Genomic DNA, 24,748 nt, shown 5'->3' with positions numbered 1-24,748 from the left:
TAAATGATAAATATAAGTATCAAACCATGAAACATAAGTCATAAACGACCAATTCAATACAACCAAACATAACGTCATGAACATAAACAACACCACAATTATCACTTGAGTAGTTCACTCCATCTATTATTCATGCCCATGGTTCCCAACTTCTGCCAATTCAGTACCACCAAGTTCATTTACATCACAACCCACATTAAGATCATTTCTTTCAACATTCTCTTCATTATTGGTCTCATCTTCATCTCCAGTGTCCAAATCATCCAAATTTAGAGTTTCATCTACATAAATACAAAAATCAATGAATCATTCACTAAATTTGGATAATATTTACCCAAAAACGAAAAACAAAGAATAAGCAAGCATATGGCTCAAATAGAATAACTCACCACTTTGTCGGCTGATAGCAAATGTAGCTATTTCATTCCTAAAGCTTTCTAATTCAACTGGGGTTAATTGTGAAGGTTCATCATCCAAAATCCAAGTTTCATTGGCGTTGAAGTCCTCAAAATCAATAGGATCATAATTTCTACCCCTTGCATTTCTAATAATACAAAACATTAAAACTAGCTAACTAACAAATGTCATCATATTAAAACAAAAATCTGATTGCAAAATGTAGTTTACCTTTGTTGTAGTCTTAAATTGTAGTGTACATAAACCAAATCATTTAGTCTTTGATGCTCCAATCTATTTCTCTTCTTTGAGTGGATATGCTCAAATAAACTCCAATTCCTTTCACAACCAGAAGCACTGCAAGTTTGGCTTAGAGCACGTATAGCTAGTTTTTGCAAATTAAATGCAGTGCTACCATAACATGTCCATCATTCATCTATTGCAATAAATAAAGGAAAAAAGTCAGATTATAATATTTTACAATTAAAATCAAATCATCAATAAAAATGAAGTTAATTTTTGGGTACCTAGAAGCATGACATCACGATCTCGTATAGCAGAGACTCTACCAAAATCACCTTCAGCTTTATGAAATAATCTCATCTCTCCGGTCAAATTACTCATCAAATCAGGATTTGCATAAGAATATCTCTCAATCACATCCAAAAGTCCTGATGTTGCATGCCTGTGCTTTTCCAAATCAAGAGAATTATATTGATAAGCAGGATTGAGCCAATAACCGGCAGCATGAAGATTTTTGTGAAGCTGACTATCCCATCTTGAATCAATTATTCTTAAGTAAGGATCAACTGTTTTCTTTTTTCTTGTGAATCTCCTCAAAAGCTCTTATCTGGCTCTATGCATGGCAGTATACAAGTATCCCATAGCAGGCCTTTCATCACTATCAACAATTCTTAGAACTCGAACAAGAGGCTCAGTTAATTGAACTATTGTAGCACATTCTTTCCAAAATATAGAATCTAGCACAAGATCCACAATTTTTTTTGCTTTACTCTCCTTAGCATATGCTGAAAGAGTCCATTCTTTTGAAGTCACTATAGCTCTTAAAGCATCTTTTTGTACTAAAATACTTTGCTATGCAATGAAATTAGTAGCAAAACGTGTAGGAGCAGGCCGAATAATTTCTTTTCCACCAGTGTGTTTTCTCATCAAATGCAATGGATAACAATGATTATAAATGTATTTTGTAATTTTTGAAGCATGTCCAACCACTTTACTAACCTCATCTAACTTGCCCATATCATGTAGCATCAAATTTAGACAATGAGCAGCACATGGAGACCAATAAAGTGTTGGAAATTCCCTTTCTAATAATCTTCCAGCAACAACATAATTGGCAGCATTGTCAGTGATGAAGTGTACCACGTTTTGCACCCCAACAAATAAAACCACTTCTCTAAACAGCTTATACAACATCTCTGCAGTCTTAGAAGCATCTGAGGCATCAACTGATTTTAAAAAAATAGTTCCTCTAGGGCAATAAGCTAGAAAGTTGATGAGAGTTCTCCTTTGTTGGTCAGTCCATCCATCAGCCATAATAGTACATCCAGTTTCTTTCCAAGTTGTACGAAAGCTATTAATGAAATTCTTAACTTGCTCAACATTTTTTGTCAACAAATAGCCACACAAGTCATAGAAATTAGGCGCTTTGTAACCAGTTCCAAAAGAATAAGCAGCATCAAACATTGTTTGATAATATGCAGAGTTTGCTGCAATAAAGGGGATGGAAGCATCAATCATCCACTTCACAACTGCCAAGTCAACCTTCTCTTTAGCTTCTTTGCTTTGCATCACACTTTTGATGGATAGTTGACCTCCTGGAGTAGCTCTTGGCATAAAAAAAGTTCCTATTGTTTTTCCTTTTTTGTGTTGTTGAAGAACTTTTTTTCCTTTTGAAACTTCAGGAGTGGGAGGTGGTTGAATCTCTTGAATATCTTCTGCATCTTGCATGTATACCTCCTCTTCATGTTGTCTTAGATCTTGACCATATAAATCACTTCCCCTTGAGCATTATTTCAAGCTTCTTTTCTTACTTTCCACAGCTTTCAAGTTTTCTAGCATTTCAAATCTGATCTGTTCATCAACCTTCGGACAAGGTGCTGTCTCTCCTTTTATGCCTGCAAGGTGCTGCTTGAATCGATTGATACCACCTCCTCGAATTCTTTTTCCACAATGAATACATACCAAGCACTTAACTTTTTTGTTGGACACAGAATCTTCTCTACAATGAGACCATGCAGGGTCCGTCTTTCCCCTTGTTAGAGGTTGATTTTGAGAATTTGATGTACTAGGTGTTGGTTCTGTACTTGGTGTTTGAGACGGTGTTTCTCCAATAGAGTCCATTACAAGTATGAAATATCTGAAAAGTAATAAAACATATCTTTTATTTTAAAAAATTAGCTACAGGTTAAGTTCAATGATGCAATTAAACTACTAGAAACTTGCTCACGTGAAAATAAGGCCGTGTTTTATGCAGAAACAAAAGTGCATTACCGAGAATTGGAGTATTTAATTGTGAGCCTATTATAATTGCACTACAATTCTTGTCTCCATGCTTTTTTGTTTTTTTTTGGGGGGGGGGGTTGCTAAAATGGTCTTATGATGATAGATTTTTGGCAAATTCAAGCTTCAAAACTTGATTCATTCAACTAGCGAGTCTCAGATGTATGCTACATGGCACATTAGGTGAAGGTTTTCCAAAGGCCCATATGAGTTGAAAAGAGACAACTTTGCAAATATATGTCATGGGTGATTCACTACCAAAGCGAACAAAAGGTCGTAATATGATCTCTATGCTTTGGTTCAATGATATGCAACTTCTTACTATTATTTTGCTTGTGCATTTTGCTATGTTTCTTTCACCTAATGCTAACGTCTGTTTGGAAGTGGAAAAATTCACAAGTTTTTTAAGTTTTGATTGCCCTTATATCTTTTACAAGTATGGTCAGCAACCATACTACTTTTGATTCTAAACATGCAAGCTATACTCCTCTTCTCTTGCTAAGCTTTACTTGCTGGCATGGCCCTAATCTTGTTTGGTTTTGTTGGGAAATTGGATGCAGAGGAAGAAGAAATAAATAATCACCCAAAAAGAAAGAAGAAACAAAATATTGCCTGCGGTCAGAGAATTCGGAGAAACTTAACTCCTTAAGAGAATAGGGAGAGAGAGGAACAAACTCCACAAGAGGATTGAGAGGAACAAAGCTTCCTGGAAGCGGCAACTTCGGTAGCAGCGGTAGCTTCGGTGGTAGCGGCAGCAGCAGCTTCGAGTACCTGGAGCTTCGGTGGCAGCAGCAGCTTCAGTAGCAGCGGCAGTGGTAGCTTCGAGTACCAGGAGCTTTGGTGGCCGCGGTAGCTTCAGTAGCAACGGCAGCGACAGCTTCAGTAGCAACGACGGCTTCCTTGAAGAACTTTGAACTTCCAAGTTCCATTGCTTGCCTCAAACTCTCAGAGTAACTAGCAAAGCAAAGGAAAGAAAAATTGATCAAAGCTGCCAGTGCCGACAAAACAACGGCCGAATGCCTAAATGCTCAAAAAGTTCTCAATTTGCTCTCACTTCTCAGAGAAACAAAGAAGAAAACAATCCCTAAATGCCTAAATCCCCAATGACGGCCAAATGCCCGATTCCCTCTTCATTCTTCAATTTTTCTGATTTTCTCTTTTATTTGGCTAAAAAGACGATAATGCCCATGTAGTATGAATGGTCAAAATAAAAAAAATTGGATAAAACGGTAACTTCAAAAAAATTACCAAAACCCACCGGGTTTATCAATAACCGACGGTTCTAGCGGTTCTATGTTTAAACCGTCTGGGTCGAGGGGGTCCAGGCGGGTTCTTTGCAATTCCGATCTAAGTAGAAAACCAGCCCGGTTTCATGACCGGGCCACCGGTTTGACCGGTCCGATCGCCGGGCCGGGCCGGTTTAATAACTGTGCGCAAAAGTTGGATATTACATGTACTGCTTCTTATGTATGCACTACAACAAAAATGGCCTTTAACGGCATTTAAAAGTGTCAGTATAGATAATCTAACCTGACACTTTATCTATCCTCACACCTAGGGCGAGTGTTGTCCCTTCCAATGTGGTGATAGACTCATACTATTCAACATGTCAGGAAAACTATGCTGTTATAACATCCCATCTGCCAACAAAAATCCTTTTTCTTGATAATTGAAAGTGTCAGGATAGGTATAGTACAACATTAGAATATCGAATTCTATGCTGACACTTTTAACTGCCAGGAGTTTTTTTATCTTTTTTTTTTTTTTGATATAGAAGCAACCTGCAGGTAGTGCTCCCTGCTATACATTCCGTCAATCAGAAACCCAAAGGACCTGTAAAATTATCCCAAAGAATAGAATGCATATAGTAATCTAAAAGCAAAAGTCAATACTCAAATATAATTTGTTGAACTAAAAGTCAGTAACAAGTACTAACATAACAAATCCCTAACAAATACAAACTTGAAAGATTCTCATGTGCACAAACTTAAAAGATTCTCTTGTGCACAAACTAAAATATTCTCATCCCTAGCAAGTAGAAAGAACTTGCAGTAGCTTCCAAACTTTCCAATGAAATGAGAGCCTTCAGTCATAACCTGATATCTTTTGTGAGCCATCATTATTCTGCAAAGAAAGACCAGAAATAAAAAAATAAATTAAAGATATCAGCACCTAGCAATTATGTTCTAATGTAAAGTAACGATACCAAACAGGATTCATTTCATTCGAAATAAAGTTGATTGCTGAATAGCCAAATTTTGGTACCAAGCAGGTTTGCAAAACTTAACTGGCAAAAGCAAAGGTGATAACGCAGGTTATATTTTCTTGTATATCAAAAGGTTTTGGAATAACACACTGATCCAGTTGCCATCATTGCACTGAAATTTCTACTTGCTATCACCAAACATACTACTAAAGCAGCAAACATACTAAATAAAGAAGAAGAATGACCAAAAAGATAGATGTCATGATTGAAATTACCCCCCTTTAGAAGACTAGAATTTATGAATCTAGATGTAATTTTATCCTTTGGCTTAGCAATGAATTCGAACGTTTGACATAACAATCTGGGGAGAAAATGTGAAAAAGCAATACCTCTTCTTTGAAGTTTAGATCATAAGTCTTGTCTTTACCATAAAACTCAGAAGCAGCCACATCCATCCCAATCACAACATGCAGCAATTTCAAACTCTTCAAACTGATTTCAATACAGACTTGTTGAAATAAACCATACCACAGACAAGCACCCATCAAATAAGTTCAATTAGGATGTTCAAGAAAGCAATGGTGGACCAATGCCAGAAGTACCATTAATTTTTTAGGCAAATATCTCACTTCCATTCTCACTCACCACTTCCCTTTATTCCCCAATGTATTTAGCCAAAGAGGGGAAAATACCAAAAAACAAAAAAAAATCTTCAATTGAGTGTACAGATGAGTTTAATTGACAAGCTTATGTAGCTTAAAAAATTGGATAATATGAAAACTAGCAATAAATGAAGTCCACTAACCTCTAACCGAAAGGCACGTTCCTCATTGTTTCCCTTCTCTGTGCAACATCTTAATTGCAGCCACAGTGCCATCACTCAAAATCCCTCTATACACTACCCCATACCCTCCATTTCCTATCACATTTGCTGCACTAAATTTGTTTGTTGCAATCTCAAGCTCTGTGTAAGTAAAAACTTGTACACCCCTAAGCTTGGATGCAGCCTGCTTCCATACAAACATCCGCCTTTGACATCTGCTCCATTTTCACCAGCAAAACATATACCCATAGCATTCAAGAACAGTGTAACCAGTATAAACATCCATTCCAATACTTACTTTACCAGTGTAACCAGCTTTAGCAATAGCTGTTTTAAGCAATTCAAGACCTTCCTTGTTCTCCTGAAATGTCAAAGTCACAAAGTTGTAAAATATATGACAACCGAATTGAACAATGAACAGGAAGCATATTAGCAAAATGCCATGAACTAACCTGGATATTAGAGCAATGTCACCCTCATCACCAACATTTGTTGCATCTTGGCCATACTTCTTCTTAATTACAGACTGAAGAAAGAGATCAGCAATAAACAAGCATATGTCAAAGCAACAGAAACACATCAAATGCGCTCACAGATATGAAAGAGGATAAAGCATCTTAATTACAATAATTCTATTAGTTTATATATTATTGAGTAAATTAATATCAGTACCAAAGGAAAGAAGGTTGACATTTTATCGAACAGGTTATGGACAACAAATCCAGTATAAAGGGTAGTGGCCACTTATGTGGGAGAAGCCGGGGTACAGGGCAGGGGGCAAGAGGAGCTTTTTTGGCATAAGACGAGAGCTGATACCTTTGCTTTCCAGCAACGCCTCGACACTAGCAATCATTTCTGGTACCTTGCTCTGTGCAAAAGGTTATTCTTATGAGAAACAAATCATGTATAGGGAATTACTCGAGCAATATTATATGCCAAATTCACTTCCCATTTTCATATATGGGACAACGAACTTTCTTATTCTTGACTCGTGATGTGATTAACATAGAAGAAGGCTTACCTTTAGGCTCTCTGCAAGGAATGAGTGGTTAGCCAGTTTGTGTACTTTTGCCCATTTTTTCCCCTCATTTGTTATAAGCGGCTCACCTATTAATTTGATAATTTCTTTGCAATGCCTTCCATATCCATTTTCTGGTAAGCGCCTTCTCTGTTGGTTAGTAATTCTTTGATTAGCTCTGCATCTATTATAATTAATTGGGCTTGTGAACCATGCCAACTAATATATAGTTCTTACCTGTCAGCCGAAACAGAAAATCATGAAAACAACATTGAGAATGAAGCAACTTTTAGAAGAAAAATCAGTATCGAACTTGAACTAGCATACCACAGAATCTTATTGCAGCTTACAGGAGTTAATTATTTTCACATCAGTTGGTTTACAGAGCAGGAGCAGGAAATCAGAAAATTGTACAATTTAGGGCAAAAAGTAACCATGCAATTACATACCTTCAATAGGGAAGCAAAGGTAGTTTGATTGCGGAGAGATTCAGCAGAAAAAACTTTGTGGGGAAAGGAAAATTTTGGCAGAGAGCTTTGAGAGATAGTTTGCCGAGAGAGATGAGAAGAGCCAAAATTTTGCTAGCCGGCAAAATGAAAATTTGAGATTTCACCAAGTGTTTTGGCAAAGGAATCTTCCGCCAAAATCAAACGACATCGTTTTATGTTTTAATTTTTTTGATGTATCTCACATTTTCTCAAGTGTCATGATAGGGAATCTAAAGACACATTATTATTTTTATATCAGATAAAATTAAAAAAAATTAAAGTATATATTATTGATTTGATAACAAATGTCATGATAGAAGTGCTATAATGACACAAACCAACAAGTTTCCTTATACACGTGTCAAGAAAAGCCATTTTTGTTGTAGTGATGATTATGGATGGATTGAACTGCAACTTGTCATTGCCACTCATTAATAATGTACGTTGCCAGTTTAATGTTGTTTGAATATTCTTGCATGCGATGTGCGAAAATGTTTTGTTATATTTAATGCTATAATTATATGGTCCAACAGAGGAATAGTTGCTGCCTATTGAGCGAATATCACTTAACCTATATTTTTTTACCATTTTTGCAGATCTTGGAGATAATGAGTTAGTTTATGCTATAATAAATTAACGTGCCATGATTATTGTTTTACTACTTTCACCTCTTTTGAAATTGAATATTTTGCTATTGCCTGGATTTTTCAAGAAATACTATGGCATTGTTAGTTGTTGGAAGATACTTGTATCCATCATCGTTCTTTTGTTTTTTTAATGTATCCATTATCATTCTTTGACTACACTTTATTACTGCTAAATCTTTTCTTATCAAACTTGCTTAAAATTCAATGCAAAATAGCATAAATTAATAGTTTTATTAGGGAAGAAGTAATTGGAAGCACTTGGATGTGTTAGTTGATAGCCACTAGAGATGTGCTGACCATCCGTTAGACGGTGAAAGGTCTTTAGGAAAAAAAATGTAGATCAACTAATCGGTTTCATACTCAAAAGATATTTGTTTTACTTTAACCCAAACTTTTCATGGAAAATTGATATCTTAATTATTAATTAAAATGAAGTCCACTGACATACATAACACTTCAATGAGATTACAAGGAGCCCAAGTTTTAACTTCATGATGATGAAAAATATTAATTTGAAGGTTTCTAATATATGAAAGATTAAATTCCTTGCCCATACATCTTATAGCTTTCGCTCAAATAATGATTACTATTGAAAATGTTACTAATTAACCAAAACAAAAGAGCTACGAATTGTTAACACCAATTTTATTATTTTAAAACTTTTACACTTTCAAGGGATTTGACATACATTTGTGACAAACCTTAGAATCTCTCTCTCCCTCTCTCTTGGCATTGCTTGTGGATGCCAAAACGAAGGAACAATCTTTATTACTATGCATCCAAACTTTAAAGACCTCCTTAGTGACACCAATTTCTCTGCAGAACCCTTCGAACTTATTTTGTGGATCGTTCTTTTGTAGTTTCCATCCTAACTTCTTCGTAAATGCCAACATGCTTTCTTTTCGTTCTGTTGTAAATTTCGTCGTAAACCTTTTTTGCGGGTTCATCCTCTAGGCCAACTGGGGTGCCTGTTCTATGCACCTACTACCACCAGCATGGCTGTTTGCATTCAAAGTCAATTCTTCCTGGTCGGATCCACGATCGCTGTTGCTCGCTTGTAAGATGACTTTACGATGAAAGTTACGATGGCAGCCGCACACGACACACTTAAGGGCGGTCGAAGCCGCCGGATCTAACATAAACTCTTTGCAACCATCAGTTACATAAGGGCCCTGATTGGTTGCGTAGTTTTTTTGGCACTCCTATAAATGTAACTAGTGTTTTCACCGGTAAATTCTGTAGTGTATTCACATATTTGAAAGACAGGTGTGGAAAGCAAATGATATGGCCAAGAAGCTGGCACGTAGCAACCTGACATGTACGGAGATGAAGGGAATGTTTCTAAAAAAGTAAGTGGTGACCTATAACCGCGGTGAATGTAGCGTACGGCAAATGTTGGAAATGTATTGGGGTGAAACGGAATTAACATAAATATAATGGGGTAAGGAGTAAAAAAAAACCCGTTAACTTTATTAAAACAACCCCAATTTTCAACTCTTTCGTCCATAATAACAACGCAGTACCCATATTGGAATGCATTTTAGAATAAATAGCCAACTCTTTATGGCTTTCCTGCACTACAACTAAAGATTAAATCCATTTTGGATTCGTCAATCTTATATTCAAACGGGTGTCCAAGTTTAAAAGTTTCAGCTCCCCTTGGCTTTCTTCCATCACAACAACATAATACCGAAGGTGGCATAAAGAGAGACTGATTTATCGGATAAAAAGAAATTAAACCCGTTGGTGAGTAAAAGACCAGCTCTTTGTGCCTTTCAACCATTACAGTGACAGAGTACCCAACGTGCCTTAAATACAAATGTTGGGTAATGGGATAAAATTTAGTTAAAACGGTTGTCTTATAAACGACCGGCTGTTTGCGGCTTTCGTCCATCAGACGTTGAGGAGAACCCAATTTCGTAGAATACAAAATTTTGGATCGGAAAGCATAAAAATTAACAGCCGGTGTCGGTTCTGTTGTATAAAACATCGAAGAAATTGGGAAAGCAGTACTAAACAAAGCCATGCTGGGGCCACCGAAGAGGAAGCGTATTAGGTACTAAACACACAGCCATGTTGGGGCCCGCAGTGATGCGTGTGTTTGAAGACAGGTGGTGACGTCGGAATCGAAGGCAAAAATTTGGTAAAGAAGAAGTCAAGGCGGAATAGACAGAGGTGGTGTCTACTGGCGTAAATTTAGGCGCAGGCGGTGACGGTAGATATATCTGAGGAAGGCCCTTGCGAAGCTGTGGTGACACAATGCAGCGGCGTGGAACAGAAGCAGAGAAATCAAAGGTGAGTACTTTTTTGAGTTTTTCCATAACTTTGAAAAATGGAGTAAAATAACGAGTAAAACACCTGTACGTCTACTAGGGTGATTTCTACAGTTCTTGTAAGAGGCAATGATAGAGGAATAAGGAATACGAAGTACGGGGTGTAAGACCCTGCGTCTTCGAACGAAGATGTAACGAAACCGGGAAATTATCGCAGTTTATTTGTGCACGGAGCTTTGTGTACGTACGTAGGAAATCTTGGTCCTGTAATTTGTATTAAATAGTGTAAAGGAAATTAAGCAGAAATGAGTGAAGACGTGAAGAAGACGTTGTAACAGGACTAAAGTCTTAAAATAGAGTGATTTGGATGGCCGTGTGGACATCGATAATGGCCCCCATACAGCATTGCGCATGGTTATGTGAAAAGAATTAAAGAAACACACAGTAGAGGTTGAGTTTGTTGGTGTTAATGAAAATGCATGTCGATAGTGGTATTTTGTGCTAAAGGTTGATATAATTGCATCAGCCACACTTATAAAAACTGTGTATATGAATGTTAGAGTAATGTTTATCGTCTGCATTTTGTGAAAGTTGTGAGGTAAAGTATGGTTTGTTAAGTGAAATGATCGTGTATATATGTTTTGTTCCATTAGTAGACGATCAGTATTTATGTTACAAACGAAAGCATATGGGGAGGCTGAAAAAAAATGTTAAGCGACCATGGTTAGAAAAAGCATTGAACAACCACACAGGGGTTGTAAGTATGGGGCAGGATGGGGTGCTTAAAACTCATGACATGGTGCAGGAAATAGAGAAGGGAAAAATGGGGATGGATGGTTGCGGCAGGTTAATGTCATTTGACCTTAACCAAGAACCTGAGTGTGACCGAGACACATGCAGTGAAGAAAGCGGTGGTTCAATAGGAGGACACGAAGATGAGGAGGCAGATGAATTGGTGGGCGCAATAGGCGTGGATGACGTAATGAAATTAACATTTGACACGGAAGAAGAAGCTGGGGAATTTTATAATTTGTATGCGAAACTAAGCGGATTTGGGATTCGTAAAAGTAATGCCAAACGAGATGAAGATGGCATTTCAAGATTTAGAAAATGGGTATGTTGCTGTGAAGGTTATAGGAATGAAAAGTGGTTTAATTATGAAGACCGGAAAAGAGAAGCAAAAGCAATCACAAGGACCGGGTGTGGGGCTTGCTTTCGCGTGAAATATGACACAGAATCGGTAAAGTATGTGGTGACACGTTTCATTATGGAGCACAATCACCCGCTGGCATCAGAGGCAAGTGTGCAACACCTTAGGTCGCATAGAAAAGTGAGCGATGCAGAATATGCGCAGGCAAAAAGTCTAAAGTTGGTTGGGGCCAGAATATGCCAGATAATGAAACATTTTGTTATCAAAGCCGGAGGGTATAGTAACGTGGGATTTTGCATTAAGGATCTGTATAACCGAATGGACGAGGAACGTAGAAAAGATATTTTTAATGGCGATGCAGAAGGGGCACTTGGGTTCTTGGCAGCGAAGAAGGATGCCGATGACATGTTCTTTTATAAATATCATGTAGATAACGAAGGAAGATTGGCAAGGTTGTTTTGGGCAGATTCTAAATCTCGTGTGGACTTCAGTGTATTTGGAGATGTATTGGTGTTTGATACAACATACAAAACAAATAAATACCGCAAGCCACTAGTTGTACTTGCAGGGGTAAACAACCATTTGAACAGTACTATTTTCGGCTGTGCACTGTTATCAGATGAGAGGATTGAAACATATGAATGGGTGCTAAGTACATTTGTAGAGGCTATGAAAGGTAGAAAGCCAGTAGCAGTGATGACAGATGGTGACAGTGCAATGCGAAGAGCGATAAAGAATCTTCTCCCGGATGCTTGTCACAGGCTATGTTCGTGGCACTTGCATAGGAATGCACGGAGTAATATTCGCTGCGAGGAGTTTAATAACAGGTTGTATGACCTGATGGCGAGAAAGTTTAGCACTCTTGAGTTTGAGGATCGCTGGGCTAGGTTAGTTAATGAATGTGGGGTGGTAGAGAATGAGTGGGTGAAGAAGTTGTACCGTAGGAGAAGGTTATGGGCAGAGGCCTATTTACGCGGTAATTTTTTTGCAGGTATGAGAAGCACTCAAAGGTGTGAGAAAATGAATGCTTTTTTGAACGAGTACTTGAATGAAAAAATGCGACTATATGAATTCGTTAGAAGTTTTGATTTGGCAATAGCATGGCTTCGACATACTGAGAGCAAAGCAGTTCACACAAGCGAAAACACAAAACCAGTCTTAACCACAATCCTGCCCGAATTAGAGGCGAGCGCAGCGGAGGTGTTTACAAGGAATGTGTTCTTCATGGTGAGGAAGCATTTGAACAGGCAGGGACTTCTAATTTCTGAGGGCTGGAGCGAGGATGGAGGGAGTCGTACATATTATTACTCGAAATATGGTGGACACGAAATTAGTTGGAGGGTGGTTTATGATAGGTCAATGGAGAAGCTAATCTGCTCTTGCATGAAATTCGAGTCAAAGGGGATTCCTTGTGCTCACATGTTTCGCGTGATGGTGGTAGAAGGAATGAACAGGATCCCAGAAGCATGCATTTCAAAGCGGTGGACAAAGGGAGTTTACAGTACTAATAATGGAATGAAAGCATTTGTTGCAGACGAACAGCTGACACAAATGGCCAGATATGGCACTTTAAAGTCGAGCTGTAATAGTATGTGTTACTATGCGTCCTACATGGATGATGCGTTTAATGACCTGCAGCAGATGTTTGACAAGCATTCTGTGGACCTAAAGGAGAAGTGGATTGAAAGGGGATATGGGGGAGACGGATTTGCAATGGATTCAAGAGTGATGAACGATAGAAGTAGAAGAACATTCGGGCTGTTAGATCCCAGGGTGTCCCGGTGTAAAGGTGATCAGAAGCATGCAGAAACAAAGAAGAAAAGAAAGTGTGGTCATTGCAGGTACTATCGAAAATGCATACGTAGTTATAAGCAATTTGTTAATTGATAAAATACATGAAGTGGACAGTGAAGGTAATAATTATTATGTGGGTATTTTTCAACAGTAGCAAATAAACACATAATTGAAAGTGCATACAAAGTATACAAAGTTATTGGCAGTGCAAGAAAGTTGAAGTGGTGTAATGTTAGCAATGTGCTTAGTTGACGTGGTTACTTGCAGTCACAAATGATTTGACATGTGATATATGGGTTGAAGATTGCAGGCAGGCCACAACCAACGAACATGCCCATACAAAAAGAATTCGCACAACACAGCAGTTCATGATGATCATATGGAAAATTGTTTGGATGAATCGGTGGAAAAATCATTTGAAATTGGTACGGGGTGGAGCGACTCAGGCGAATGGAGAGGACAAGCATTTGCACCACAAGCATGCGGTAGCGGTGGAAGGGACACAGGTGACCAACAAAGAAGTCCAGGAGAAAGATGAGGCACAACTGTTGTGATGGTTCGGTTTGCAGTTACGCAATAAATAAGGCAGGTTTTGGTGAGTAGAGGTGCAAGAGTATTGAAGGTTGCTAGCTAGGTCTAGATGGGTAAGTCACTGTAGTTCCACCGAAGGCGTCATGCACAGAAGGATCACAAGATGCATCACTGTCATGGTTGCGTCGTAAGCACTGTTGTAGCAAATAGTGCTGCTGCACTTGGTTAATAGGAGAGAGTAAGTAGTTGACAAATTGTGTATTACGGTCCTTTTTTGTAAATAGGAAATTAAGTGGAAGCGTATGTTGCGCAAAATGTCTTCGTGGGATAGACGTTTTCCGAAGTGGCTACTTGGGAATCATCTTCAGTTGCCAGGTTTTGTAAACTGGTGCCTTACGCTGCTGCTATAAACTGCTTTTACGATATGGGCCGTTTGTTCGTCTCCTTGCTATCCTAACCAATGACCGTAAGGCCCAACGCCTTTTGTTTTGCCCATCGTTTCATTCTGGTGTAGGAACAGTAACTTTTGTTTCTCCCCATCTATTTTCATTGCTCACAATGCTTATGCGTCTCTTCAGTGCACCAATGACAATGGTATTATTATATATGTATATTAATTTATGCAATATAATTAATATTATGAATTATACTAATAATTATACATATCTACTAATAGAAATTATTAATTAGTTCGAATAAGTTTAAGAATACATTTGTACTAATATATTTAATTAGCCAATAACTATCAGTTACGATTAATATTTTTTACATCATTTGTACATTTCCATTGGAGTTTACTATTTTACGTAACTTGTTGGCACACGATTAATGAATTTCTTATTATAACAATTATGCAATGTCCGCGTCATGTCCGTAATCTAAATTGCTATTAACATGTAGAAAAAATTCCACATGTTTACTGACACTCCATCCGAACAACTTTGATACCTCTGATGCTTTTTTGGTGACATAGTTAAACAAAAATTGGTATATCCTGTTGGAACAATCCACTTAGGTAGCAATGCTTCGTCAGCCTCCCTCACACTAATTACTGTACAACTGTGTGGAAGCTGGAACACACAAATTACTGTACAACTGTGTGGAAACTTGAACTCATGATATAATGTTGGAGTTGCATTCATACAAAAGGCTTTTCTGTCATGATATAAATAAGTCCAGAAAATGTAATGCAGTAAGTATGATAGATTTATAGTAACAACAACTTGCATTTAAATTATTTTGTTGTAAATATTTAATTTCACTGCAAACTTCAATTGCAGGTGAAGAACAATCTTGGACAGACGAAAAATAAGAACAGGACTAGAAATTAGTTGTGGGAAAATGACGGTGACAAATTTTCTATGGAAGCAGTGAAACGGTACAAATTTAGAGAAACAAGTTCAACGTTACCAATTATCTGTGAACTGTTAACATTTTCCGTGCTGGGTGTTCAAATTTTAAATTGTATTAGAAGTACACAACAGACGTGGCGATTGCTCACAGCTCGGCTTTGTTGCTGGGGACTCCCAACTACTTTGCATGCTCATTCCTCCGGCTACACAACCTTGTTTGCGGTTATGGGCCATGGGTGCTCAGTCTTAGGCATTATGAATTCCCTGACATTCGTGAGCTTTGCCTCTACCAAGGTCTTCCGTAAATGTCTCCGTCCCGGCACTTGTGTTCGGACGCTTAGAAAGACAGGATTCCCAGCCACCAATTCCACCGCGAAGGCAGCGTTTCCCTGCCCCCTTTTGGAGCTTCAATGCAGTTTCCAAAATTACCTGTATTTGATGTAGCCTTTGGTCCACCACTTGTGAGTTGTCCGACACATTGGATGCCAAACGAAATATTTCTGCACTTTTTTCTAAGACTTTCTTTCTGAGGCCCATGCACTGAACAAGCAGGTCCTCGTACCAGTGTCTAGGCACCTAAGCGGAAACAACACAGATGGCTGTATTAATTGTACACAAATTGCTAAAATTAAATGCCGAGTGAAGTACAGGGCGAAGAATGCCATACCACATCACCAACAGCACATGGAAGAGGCAACCCTATTACATCGCCACCAACCCTGTGAATGCCCTCCTGCTGCAGTGATCCATCAGTTTGTATGCACAACACAGACCAGGGAGGGTAATTAATTGGATGTTTCAGTGACGGTGTTGTAGCCTCACTTAGTGGCAACTGGTCACATATATGAATTATGCACTCCTTCCCACTGGGTGGCAACGTGGAGGAAGTCATTGGTTTCATTAGCCTGCTGCGCACAAACTCGTCATACGTAGCATATGGAGGGGGATCTGGGTATAGGCTTGCAATGGGCAGTCCATCAAGCACATCATGTAGCGTGTTTCCCGAAATTGTATCAGCGCTGTACATATCTGATGGCCGATGGGGAGGTTGCTTTGCACATACACCTGCATACACCTGCCTAATAACCCTCTCGCCCAGGTAGTAAAATCGTCCCATGGGGCCATCCAAAAGCAATCTCGTTGCAGTTAGTTCCTTGGATTTGAGATACCGACTAGGCAATGCCATTGCAGGGAAGGGTAGCCAGTTGACCTAGGACACACAATTAACAAGCGATGTAACATTGGTTTGTTGAACAGGCGGAACAAATTCATAACAACTGTTAACACGTAGGCGGTAGAAAATGTAAGATGTCGTAAGTACGGGAACTAACGTTGTCCGGGTTAATGGTGTCAATTGCGCGGCGAAAATGTTCGACCGTAGACGGTGATTGTCGGCTGGCTCTATTACACGAGCGCCATCGCCACATTCTGGGCAATACGTCCCTCTCGTCCTGTTTCAGTTTATACGGACTTAACTGAAGAATTTCATAAGCCCACACCTACACGTGGTTGTACAAATTATATCCAGCGTTGGAGATGAACACTAACTGCCTGAAAAGTTTATTTAACGGAACAGGGTAATGTCGAATTGACACAGAGTGAAGGCAATTGTGGACTTACCTCCCAAACGAAGCTGTAGCCGCCAAGGCTTTTCGTCCGGCGTCGGGAGACGGCGGACATAAATCTGTACAAGGTTGCCATCCCCGCCCCTCCCCAGTTATAATCCCCTATACGATCTACGTCCTCCAGCGCAGGCAGACAGCACAGGTGAATTGTTTCGGCCGTGTTGCTAAGTAAAGTGCGGCCAAGCATGTAGAGAAAGAAAGCTCTAGTTAGATGTGCCAGCTGGACGTCGTCGTTCTCGTCAATGGCTTTGTCTTTGTAGAATGACAATATATCGGTAACTCTGATGGCACCGGCAGAAGCAAAAGCTGGCACCCAACCCAATTGGTCGTTGATGTAATTGGCATTTTCCCTAACATTGTAATCCCACGGAATGGGCAACCCGCCCACTGCAACACCGGTTATACAGGTGAAGTCCAAGGGTGTCAGTGTCATCTCTCCGAAAGGCAAGTGGAACGAGTTTGTTGAGTCCCACCATCGCTCCGCAAGTGCGACAGGCAACTTCCTATCTCTATCGGCCACGGGCAAGTGGCTCAGAAAATCCCCAAACCCAGCAGTAACAACTTTCGCGGCCACCTTACGAGGCAGCCTCTTCCACCACTCCATAACTTCGACTGACGACCCTCTAGGATAAATTGAATAGACTTCCTGTGCATTAATGTAGAACCAATTCAGGCAGTTATATATAAGTATAAACCAAATGAGGGCTTAGGGCAAAATAAGCACAAGTAATTGTCGACATTGATTCTGCAACATGTACCCCCTGTGCAAGGAAAATGTGTGATATGTGGGTTTTCCGATCAACCAGCAGTTCTTGCGAGTGTTCTTCATCAGGCGGTGGCCGGTACCGATGGAGCCTGCCCATCGCACGGCTTTTTTGGAGTTGGATTTTATTCCGAATATTGTGATGGCGCAGCTCTAGTTATCACAAAATCCCTGTCGCCCCACCCGCGATTATGAACAGCTTTGCCGTTAAGTGTTGCGGCCTTGTAGGTGCGTAGGCGTCTTTCTTCGCGAGAAATTTGAATTGTTAGACATTTTGGACGGCTGTCGCCAGGTTGGGCGTGCAATGGGCTTGTACCTGGTAATTAGGGTTGCAAATTGGGAAAAATGTGTTACAGTGACGGTCGGCGCGTGTGCTATGCATGATTTCATTGGCCTTGACATACATACCCTTCTCAGTTTTACTTGGACGACTAAGGAAACAGTATTGTGGCCAACCTGCGCGTCGTAAGCAATGAAATGTCTCCGAACGTTTCATTATAGCGAGTGGGAAATTTGGATCAGATTGCCATGAAATAATTTGAATTTATAAACAGAAACCGCAACCCCAAGACATTAACAGCTAAAATTGAAAAGCACCCGTAATATTACGGATGGTCCGGACGATAAACGAATACGGGTTGCCAGAACTGCAATGACACTATGTTGACACGGGCTGTGCAACGCACAGGCACGGCCCTCTAGAACATTAGTTAAATACATACCACCGGCAGTTTTAGTGCACAATGAATAGAAATATAGGAAAAATATTAAGTATAAAAACAATTAAAATTTGCTGTGAAAAGAACTTTGATATATAAAGTTAACCCCAATTTATTGTGATTTGGAAAAAGGATTTGTAACCAACATTATGTGTACGTAATGATACCAAAAAAGAAAACAAAGCAAATCCATTATGAGTGCATGATCGGTTTAAGAGCAGCATAGTTTTAATTGTAATTAAATAAACAGTAGTCATAATGTTTCAGAAATTTTAATAATTAGAAAAAATATAGAAAGGCACAAAAACCTGTGACCAGCTTCAACATCAATCAAAAAAATACAAACTTGCATATTTTTCTTTCTTTTTTGAGAGAAATAGCGAGTTAATCTATCCATTTAAATCATGTCTAATAGCATTACAAATAGATGAAAACATTATCTAACCAAATAGTTATAGAATATGTATAGCAAGTTTAAATGAAAACATGAATTGCCATATTTGTAAATCTACATATGCAAATTGCAAATTCAACAATTTGTTTGATTGCAATTATGTGTTCTTAATGAAAATAGAATTTTCTAATAATATTTTGTATAGTGACACTCTAAGCTAAAAGCCTCAATACTAACTTCCACCACCAAATGCATTCCTTTGAAAACTGCAACTGTTTTAGCTAGTCAAATCAACAAAATATTATTAACTTCTTTAGCCAAATAGTAATGACATGTCCATTTGAAGTTGCCTAACAGTCATCTCAAACTCTAATTACATTATCTATCATTATGGGCAATAAAGAAGGATAAAAGTAAGTCATATAGAACCAAATACATAAGTTAAAGATTCTGAAGTCTAATTTTGCAATTTTTTTATTTCCAAGCTATCATTTGCTAAAATTAAAACCATGAAAATAAACTACCTATCATGGATACAAGCAAGTAATTCAAAATGTTGAACGAAGACATATAAAATATTATCTTCACATTCTAAATTGCTAGCCCCAACAAATATTTTACACGTCATCCACAGTAACCCCAGTTTGTAAGCATTTTTCACAATTGATAAACTTTATATAAATTAAAATATAATTATCTATCCATCAATTAAGAGATTGGGTTAATTTATAATTGAATAAACATACTTTTTTTCTTCGTGATGATCGTTTACCTTGGATTTTCATGTATTAGATTTTTTTCTCCTCTATTGTAGTACTATCACCCTATTATCAAATAACAATTATAATAAAAAAATTAGAAATAGAATGAATCTGCCCAAATCACTCTTTTTGATACCTCTAACAATTCTTTCATTGTTAGCGTAAAAATTTTTCATGTAATCACCACTCGTCGTGTTGTCAACCTTAGTTTACTTTTTCCAAAAATAAAAATATGAAAATGTAGTGTGGCCATAAATAAAAAATGAAAAACTAAAAAAAAGTTTCTTTAGATTTGGGGAAAATATTCACAGCATCACATACGTCCGTCCGGGCAGAAAAGAAAGTTAGATGAAGAAGAAATAGGTGACAAAACCAATAAGCAAAGGTTGGTCATCAAGACGGAAAAAATGACAAAAAAATATGAAATAGTATATACCAAAAAGAGACATTAAACGTAGAAGATTATGAATCATAATTTTTGGACTACGGACGAAAGGAAATTTCAAACCCATTCTTGATCTCCTTAAATGAACTCATTCATTTAGTTATTTATGGGGGAAAATGAAAGAAAGTGCATGAACTAATACAATAGAGAAAAAACAAGTTCAAATGATTAGGATGATAGGGGAAAAAACGGAGTACAAAGTAGAAAGTATATAAGAAACATGTAGTTCACGTCAGGATTTGTTTAATTACCTTTATCTGCAATCAAAAAAGATAAAGGAAATAAAGCGAACAAAAGAAAAAACTAAGCAAAATGAAGAAAACAAAAGGAATGGACCACGTGTCAAAGAAAAAGAGATCCACTTGGCAATCATTGGAGTTGCTATAGTAACTCCACTCTGTTGTTATATAATAGGTAGATTTTGTGGTACAAAATCTTGATTATTAATCAAATTTGCCTTGTTATCAGTAATAATTACTATTTATGTATAAAAACTTACTACTACTTGAATTAAAGTTACTAAGGTATATTATGAGTGCTTACTAACTAAGGTACTAAGTTTTAATCATTAATAAAAACATCTTATCATTATTTGAAATAAACTTCATAATACTACTTTGAGATAAGGTTTTAATGTAAAAATTGTACATGCATTCCAGAATTACTATTTATGTATAAAAACTTACTGTTATTTGAATTAAACTTACTCTTTTAAATGTAAGTTTGGGATATCAAGTAGTAATCTATTTATTTAAAAATTAAGTTTAATATTTATTCCAATTTACCTTTTGAGGTATAAAAGTTACTAATCTATTACACTTAACTTACTATTTTAGATAGGAAACTTACTTCCATAATTTTAGGTGTTATTTTATTTAGGCGAATATGTTCAACAATGAATCAAATGATCGCTAAAAGTGCAACAACGTGTTATATCAGGTAAAAACTATTTCGCTATCATAACTATCGTTTAGTATCTATATCTAAATGTATTGCTGAGGGGGTTTTGGAAAAGGAGCTTCAAAAATTATCAAAAGTGTGAATGCTATTTGAATAGAATTTTGCAATTTTTTAATTAAAAAATATTTATGTCTTAACTAATCATGTAACCGGCCCTACAAATCCTATAATCATACTTATATTTTTTCCACATTTCCCTTATGTTTTTTCCACTACCCCATAAAATTCAAACTCCTAAACTTTAACTAACGGATAATAACCACCCCTGTAAAATGATATCTGCAAATTCCAATTCACATCTCACATTTATTACTGACACTTACCATATCACTTAGAGTAATAACTAACCTTTAATTTAAGAAATTCGCAACTACGAAAGTCAAATATCCAAAATATAGGAGCCTGTTTAAATTACAATTTTCACAATTCAACGTATCTTATTGTCATAATATATTTTACTCTCACAATCATTCACAAATTATAAAGGCATTAAAAATAATTCTTTTTTTAAATAAAAATTAATTCAAAGGTAGTTAATTCACACGCACACACATATATACATACATATATATATTCTCATAATGCATATATATATAAGATTATCAAATGGAATGCATACTACTGGTAAGTATTTCATTTTAAAATAAAAAAACATGCAATTACATTTATTTGTATCCATATATCATTCATTTTCTAATATAAATTATTATTATTATTTTAAGATCCTTCTTTTGCAAAAACACAATTCTTGAATGATTTACAGTTTTTGTCATATTTTGAACTATTGTTAGACAAATAAACCCATTTTTCAATAAAATCCTAACTCTTTATACCTTTCCTGTATTATAAGAACCGTGAACCCATTTTACCATAAACAAATTTATTTATCGACAACAAAAAAATGAACCCGTTTCTCAATAAAACATCAGCTCTTTATGGCTTCCCTCCCTTATAAGAAAAGAGTATCCATTTTGCCATAAACAAATTTGTTTATCGCATAAAATAAAAATAAAAATGTTTTTTCAATAAAAAACCAGTTCTTTATGACTTTCCTCCATTATAAGAATATAGTACCCAATACCCATTATTCGATAAAAAATATTATTTATCGAATAATATAAAAATGAACCTGTTTTTGAATAAAACACAAGCTCTTTATAGTTTTCATCTATTATAAGAACAGAGTATCCATTTTTTCATAAATAAATTTATTCAGCGGATGAAAAACTAAATATATGTTAGAATAAAACACCAGTTTTTTTCCTGATTTTATTCGATGTGGTCTTGTCTGTATGATTGCAAAGTTCAATTTCTGATGTACTTTGAGGGGCGTTTGGCTGTAGCAGCAGGGAAGTGGGGAAGTGGGTGGCTTTCCGGTGGTACCGCCGGCTCAGTATAACCCATTAGACGAGCCGAGTCCATTGGGATTGAGGCTGAGGAAAAGTCCTTCCCTTTTGGAATTGATCCAAATGAGGCTTTCTCAAGCTTATTCACCTAAGGGTGCAAGTTCAAGTAAAAAAGAGCGTAAAGGGACCGCTGCTTCTGGTTCGTCTGAGAAGCTCAAGGCTTCAAATTTTCCAGCAACTATTCTGCGAATTGGGACCTGGGAGATTTTAGAAACTTGTTTTATTGGATTGCTTATGATTTCGTTAATTTTGATTGCAAGTCTTTGTTGTAATTTCTAGTATAAGTCAAGATATGAAGGGGATTTGGTAGCAAAGTGTTATTTTGCAAAGCATAAGCTTGTACGGGAGGTTCGTGATGGCGGGCTCAAGAAGTTGGGTCCAATATATCTACATTGAAATAACACTTATGATGGTCATTGCATTTATGGGCATTTTAAAAAATAAACTCTGCATAAGCTAAAATTTTTCTAACTAAAATTTTTTACATTTGTCATAACTTATTGATGGTTAAAATAATAGCAAGGATTTATGAAATTCTCCATCCCCACATTAATTTAAACTAAATATGAGACTGCATAAGCTGAGAAAACAAAGCAGCATTTGATTTGAACAATCATGAGAGTCCCACTTTCTTCAACTTGAGGGGATGCAGCATCACCATCAGGTGGTGAATCATCATCTTCGAGGAATGAACAAGACATTGTTAGTAGACCTCGAGAAGACATGAAACACCATCATAATGCTCAGTTATCCTTTTAATAGTCTTGAACCAAAATTTGATATTCACTAAAAGTTTCTGACCAACAGAAATGTAAAATGTCTTTTTCATTTGATTTATAATCTGTAGTGTTGATAGTATTGGTTGTAATATATTATTGCTCGTTTTGTATTTGTAATGACAAATTGGTTTGTTATTTGGTATACAAATTTTGCTATATCTCAATATTGACATTAATGATGATACCTCTTGCTAAAAAAATTGTTGAAACAAAAATTTAGCAACTACAGTCACAAAGCTGCTTTCGGCAACTTTGTTGCAAGAAAATCATTTAGCTGCATTTGATCGTCTTTGGTAAGGGGTCGATGGTTTTCAATAAAACACCAGCTCTTTGTGACTTTCGTCCATAAATTTTATATTTTTCCTTTTTCCCCTGAAATAATTTATTTCATGATTTAAATTCAGAAACTCCATTATAAGAAAAGGTTTGGACGGAATAAGTTGTAAGCAATCCATGACAATTACCGTCTGATAGTAACATGTGAAGGAACAGGGGCTATGACAATTTGCTATATGTACTGTGCAAATCTTATCCCATTGAAAATCACATTGAGAGGTGGGCCAGCATTTTGCTATATGTCAATATTGACATTAATGAGTTTATGTTTATTTTATCCGATAAACACATTCCTTTTTGCCTTCAAAATGCGTACTCTATTCTTATTCTTATAATAGAGGAAAGTCATAAAAAGCTGATGTTTTATTGAAAATACAAGGTTTATTTTTATTTAATCTGATAAATAACTTTGTCTAACAAAAAATGGGTACTCTGTTCTTAAAATAGAGGAAAGTCATAAAGAGCTGATCGTTTATTAAACAACGGATTTATTTTTATTTTATCCGATACATAAATTTATTTATGAAAAAATGGGTACTCTATTCTGATAATGGAGGAAAGCTATAAAAAGTTGGTCTTTTATTGAAAAATATATTTATTTTTATTTTATGGCGAACGATAAATATTTTAATTTATGAGAAAATGGGTACTCTATTCTTATAATGGAGGAAAGCCATAAACAGCTAGGCTTTTATGGGAAAGTGATACTTTACGGAAAGTGACCAGGATTTGGTTTTTGAAATAATCCCAAATAAAAATTTAGAATGAATTTATTTGTTTTGAAAGTTGTATAACGGTCGTTAAAACTCCAACCAATGCTTTATTTTCATTTTCAATACAATCCCAGGCCTGGAATTGAAATGAATACTTTAAAAGAAAAATAATATGCTCTAGAATAGTTGAAAAATATGAAGGAAAAACAAGGTCCACATACCATTAAACTATTACTATTATTTGAGGAGGGAAAATCCATAAATTATATAAAAAATAAAAAATGGAAAAATATTTAGAAAAAAACCCAATCCACCCCGTTTTTAATTCAGTCGGTGTCAAAGTAAAAAGTGCCATATAAATTTCCAAGGATTCAAGAAAAATCATTCGCCAAAATTGGCTAACGGTTTCTAAAATTATCCTTTGAAATTTGAAATACATTGGTTTGTTTTAGTCCGAAAGGTTGAACTTGATTCGTTTGTATTGGTCAAAATAAATTTTTGTAAAATTCAAAATAAAAAATTAGAAGAAAACAAGTAAGGACATCACCAATTGTAAAATGTCATCTACACATTCCTTATAATTCTTTTTGATACCTCCAACCAATGCTTATTGTCCAAGGACAAGAAAGAAATCTAGTAGCTTTAC

General features: G+C 36.7%; 3 protein-coding genes across 5 annotated transcripts; 1 reads left to right on the top strand and 2 right to left on the bottom strand.

Annotated features, from left to right (window-relative positions):
* Nucleotides 1-824: 824 nt before the first annotated feature.
* LOC140007196 (uncharacterized) lies at nt 825-2,367 on the bottom strand. The gene is made up of 4 exons (XM_072049889.1): nt 1,639-2,367; nt 1,271-1,491; nt 924-1,174; nt 825-832 (listed from the first exon to the last, which is right to left on the bottom strand). The coding sequence occupies exons 1-4, from the start codon at nt 2,365-2,367 to the stop codon at nt 825-827; spliced, it is 1,209 nt and encodes a 402-aa protein (XP_071905990.1).
* Nucleotides 2,368-4,782: 2,415 nt separating this feature from the next.
* Nucleotides 4,783-7,573, bottom strand: LOC140003948 (uncharacterized). 3 transcript variants are annotated; one of them, XR_011814973.1, is made up of 6 exons: nt 7,416-7,573; nt 6,970-7,203; nt 6,765-6,816; nt 6,401-6,474; nt 5,931-6,309; nt 4,783-5,043 (listed from the first exon to the last, which is right to left on the bottom strand). XR_011814973.1 is itself a non-coding variant. In XM_072050551.1 (4 exons), exons 1-3 carry the CDS (start codon nt 6,526-6,528, stop codon nt 5,953-5,955), a joined length of 402 nt encoding a protein of 133 aa, XP_071906652.1. In that variant the 5' UTR covers nt 6,529-6,736; the 3' UTR covers nt 4,783-5,043; nt 5,931-5,952. The 3 variants fall into 3 exon arrangements, 1 of the variants encoding a protein (XP_071906652.1); XR_011814974.1 differs by having other exon boundaries at nt 7,056-7,203; XM_072050551.1 differs by lacking the exons at nt 6,765-6,816; nt 6,970-7,203; nt 7,416-7,573 and having other exon boundaries at nt 5,931-6,163; nt 6,247-6,309; nt 6,401-6,736.
* Nucleotides 7,574-11,137: 3,564 nt separating this feature from the next.
* On the top strand, nt 11,138-13,872 carry LOC140007195 (protein FAR1-RELATED SEQUENCE 5-like). The gene is made up of 2 exons (XM_072049888.1): nt 11,138-13,365; nt 13,629-13,872. Exons 1-2 carry the CDS (start codon nt 11,138-11,140, stop codon nt 13,870-13,872), a joined length of 2,472 nt encoding a protein of 823 aa, XP_071905989.1.
* Nucleotides 13,873-24,748: the final 10,876 nt, after the last annotated feature.

Source organism: Coffea arabica, chromosome 5c (genome assembly GCF_036785885.1).
Source record: "Coffea arabica cultivar ET-39 chromosome 5c, Coffea Arabica ET-39 HiFi, whole genome shotgun sequence".
NCBI classification, from domain to species: Eukaryota; Viridiplantae; Streptophyta; class Magnoliopsida; order Gentianales; family Rubiaceae; genus Coffea; species Coffea arabica.
The sequence above is the reverse complement of the archived record's forward strand: the minus strand, read 5'-3'. Positions and strand labels throughout refer to the sequence as shown.

What these genes read in the sequence shown, in the direction of transcription:
- LOC140007196 (XM_072049889.1), bottom strand. Translation starts at nt 2,367, where the DNA reads ATGCAAGATGCAGAAGATATTCAAGAGATTCAACCACCTCCCACTCCT. An exon ending in ATATGGGCAAGTTAGATGAG is followed by an intron (nt 1,492 to 1,638) that starts GTTAGTAAAGTG and finishes TTCATTGCATAG; the next exon opens with CAAAGTATTTTAGTACAAAA. An exon ending in AGGCCTGCTATGGGATACTT is followed by an intron (nt 1,175 to 1,270) that starts GTATACTGCCAT and finishes AATTGATTCAAG; the next exon opens with ATGGGATAGTCAGCTTCACA.
- LOC140007195 (XM_072049888.1), top strand. Translation starts at nt 11,138, where the DNA reads ATGGGGCAGGATGGGGTGCTTAAAACTCATGACATGGTGCAGGAAATA. An exon ending in AGAAAGTGTGGTCATTGCAG is followed by an intron (nt 13,366 to 13,628) that starts GTACTATCGAAA and finishes TGAAGATTGCAG; the next exon opens with GCAGGCCACAACCAACGAAC.
- LOC140003948 (XM_072050551.1), bottom strand. Translation starts at nt 6,528, where the DNA reads ATGTGTTTCTGTTGCTTTGACATATGCTTGTTTATTGCTGATCTCTTT. An exon ending in GACATTGCTCTAATATCCAG is followed by an intron (nt 6,310 to 6,400) that starts GTTAGTTCATGG and finishes TTGACATTTCAG; the next exon opens with GAGAACAAGGAAGGTCTTGA. An exon ending in AAGCTGGTTACACTGGTAAA is followed by an intron (nt 6,164 to 6,246) that starts GTAAGTATTGGA and finishes AAAATGGAGCAG; the next exon opens with ATGTCAAAGGCGGATGTTTG.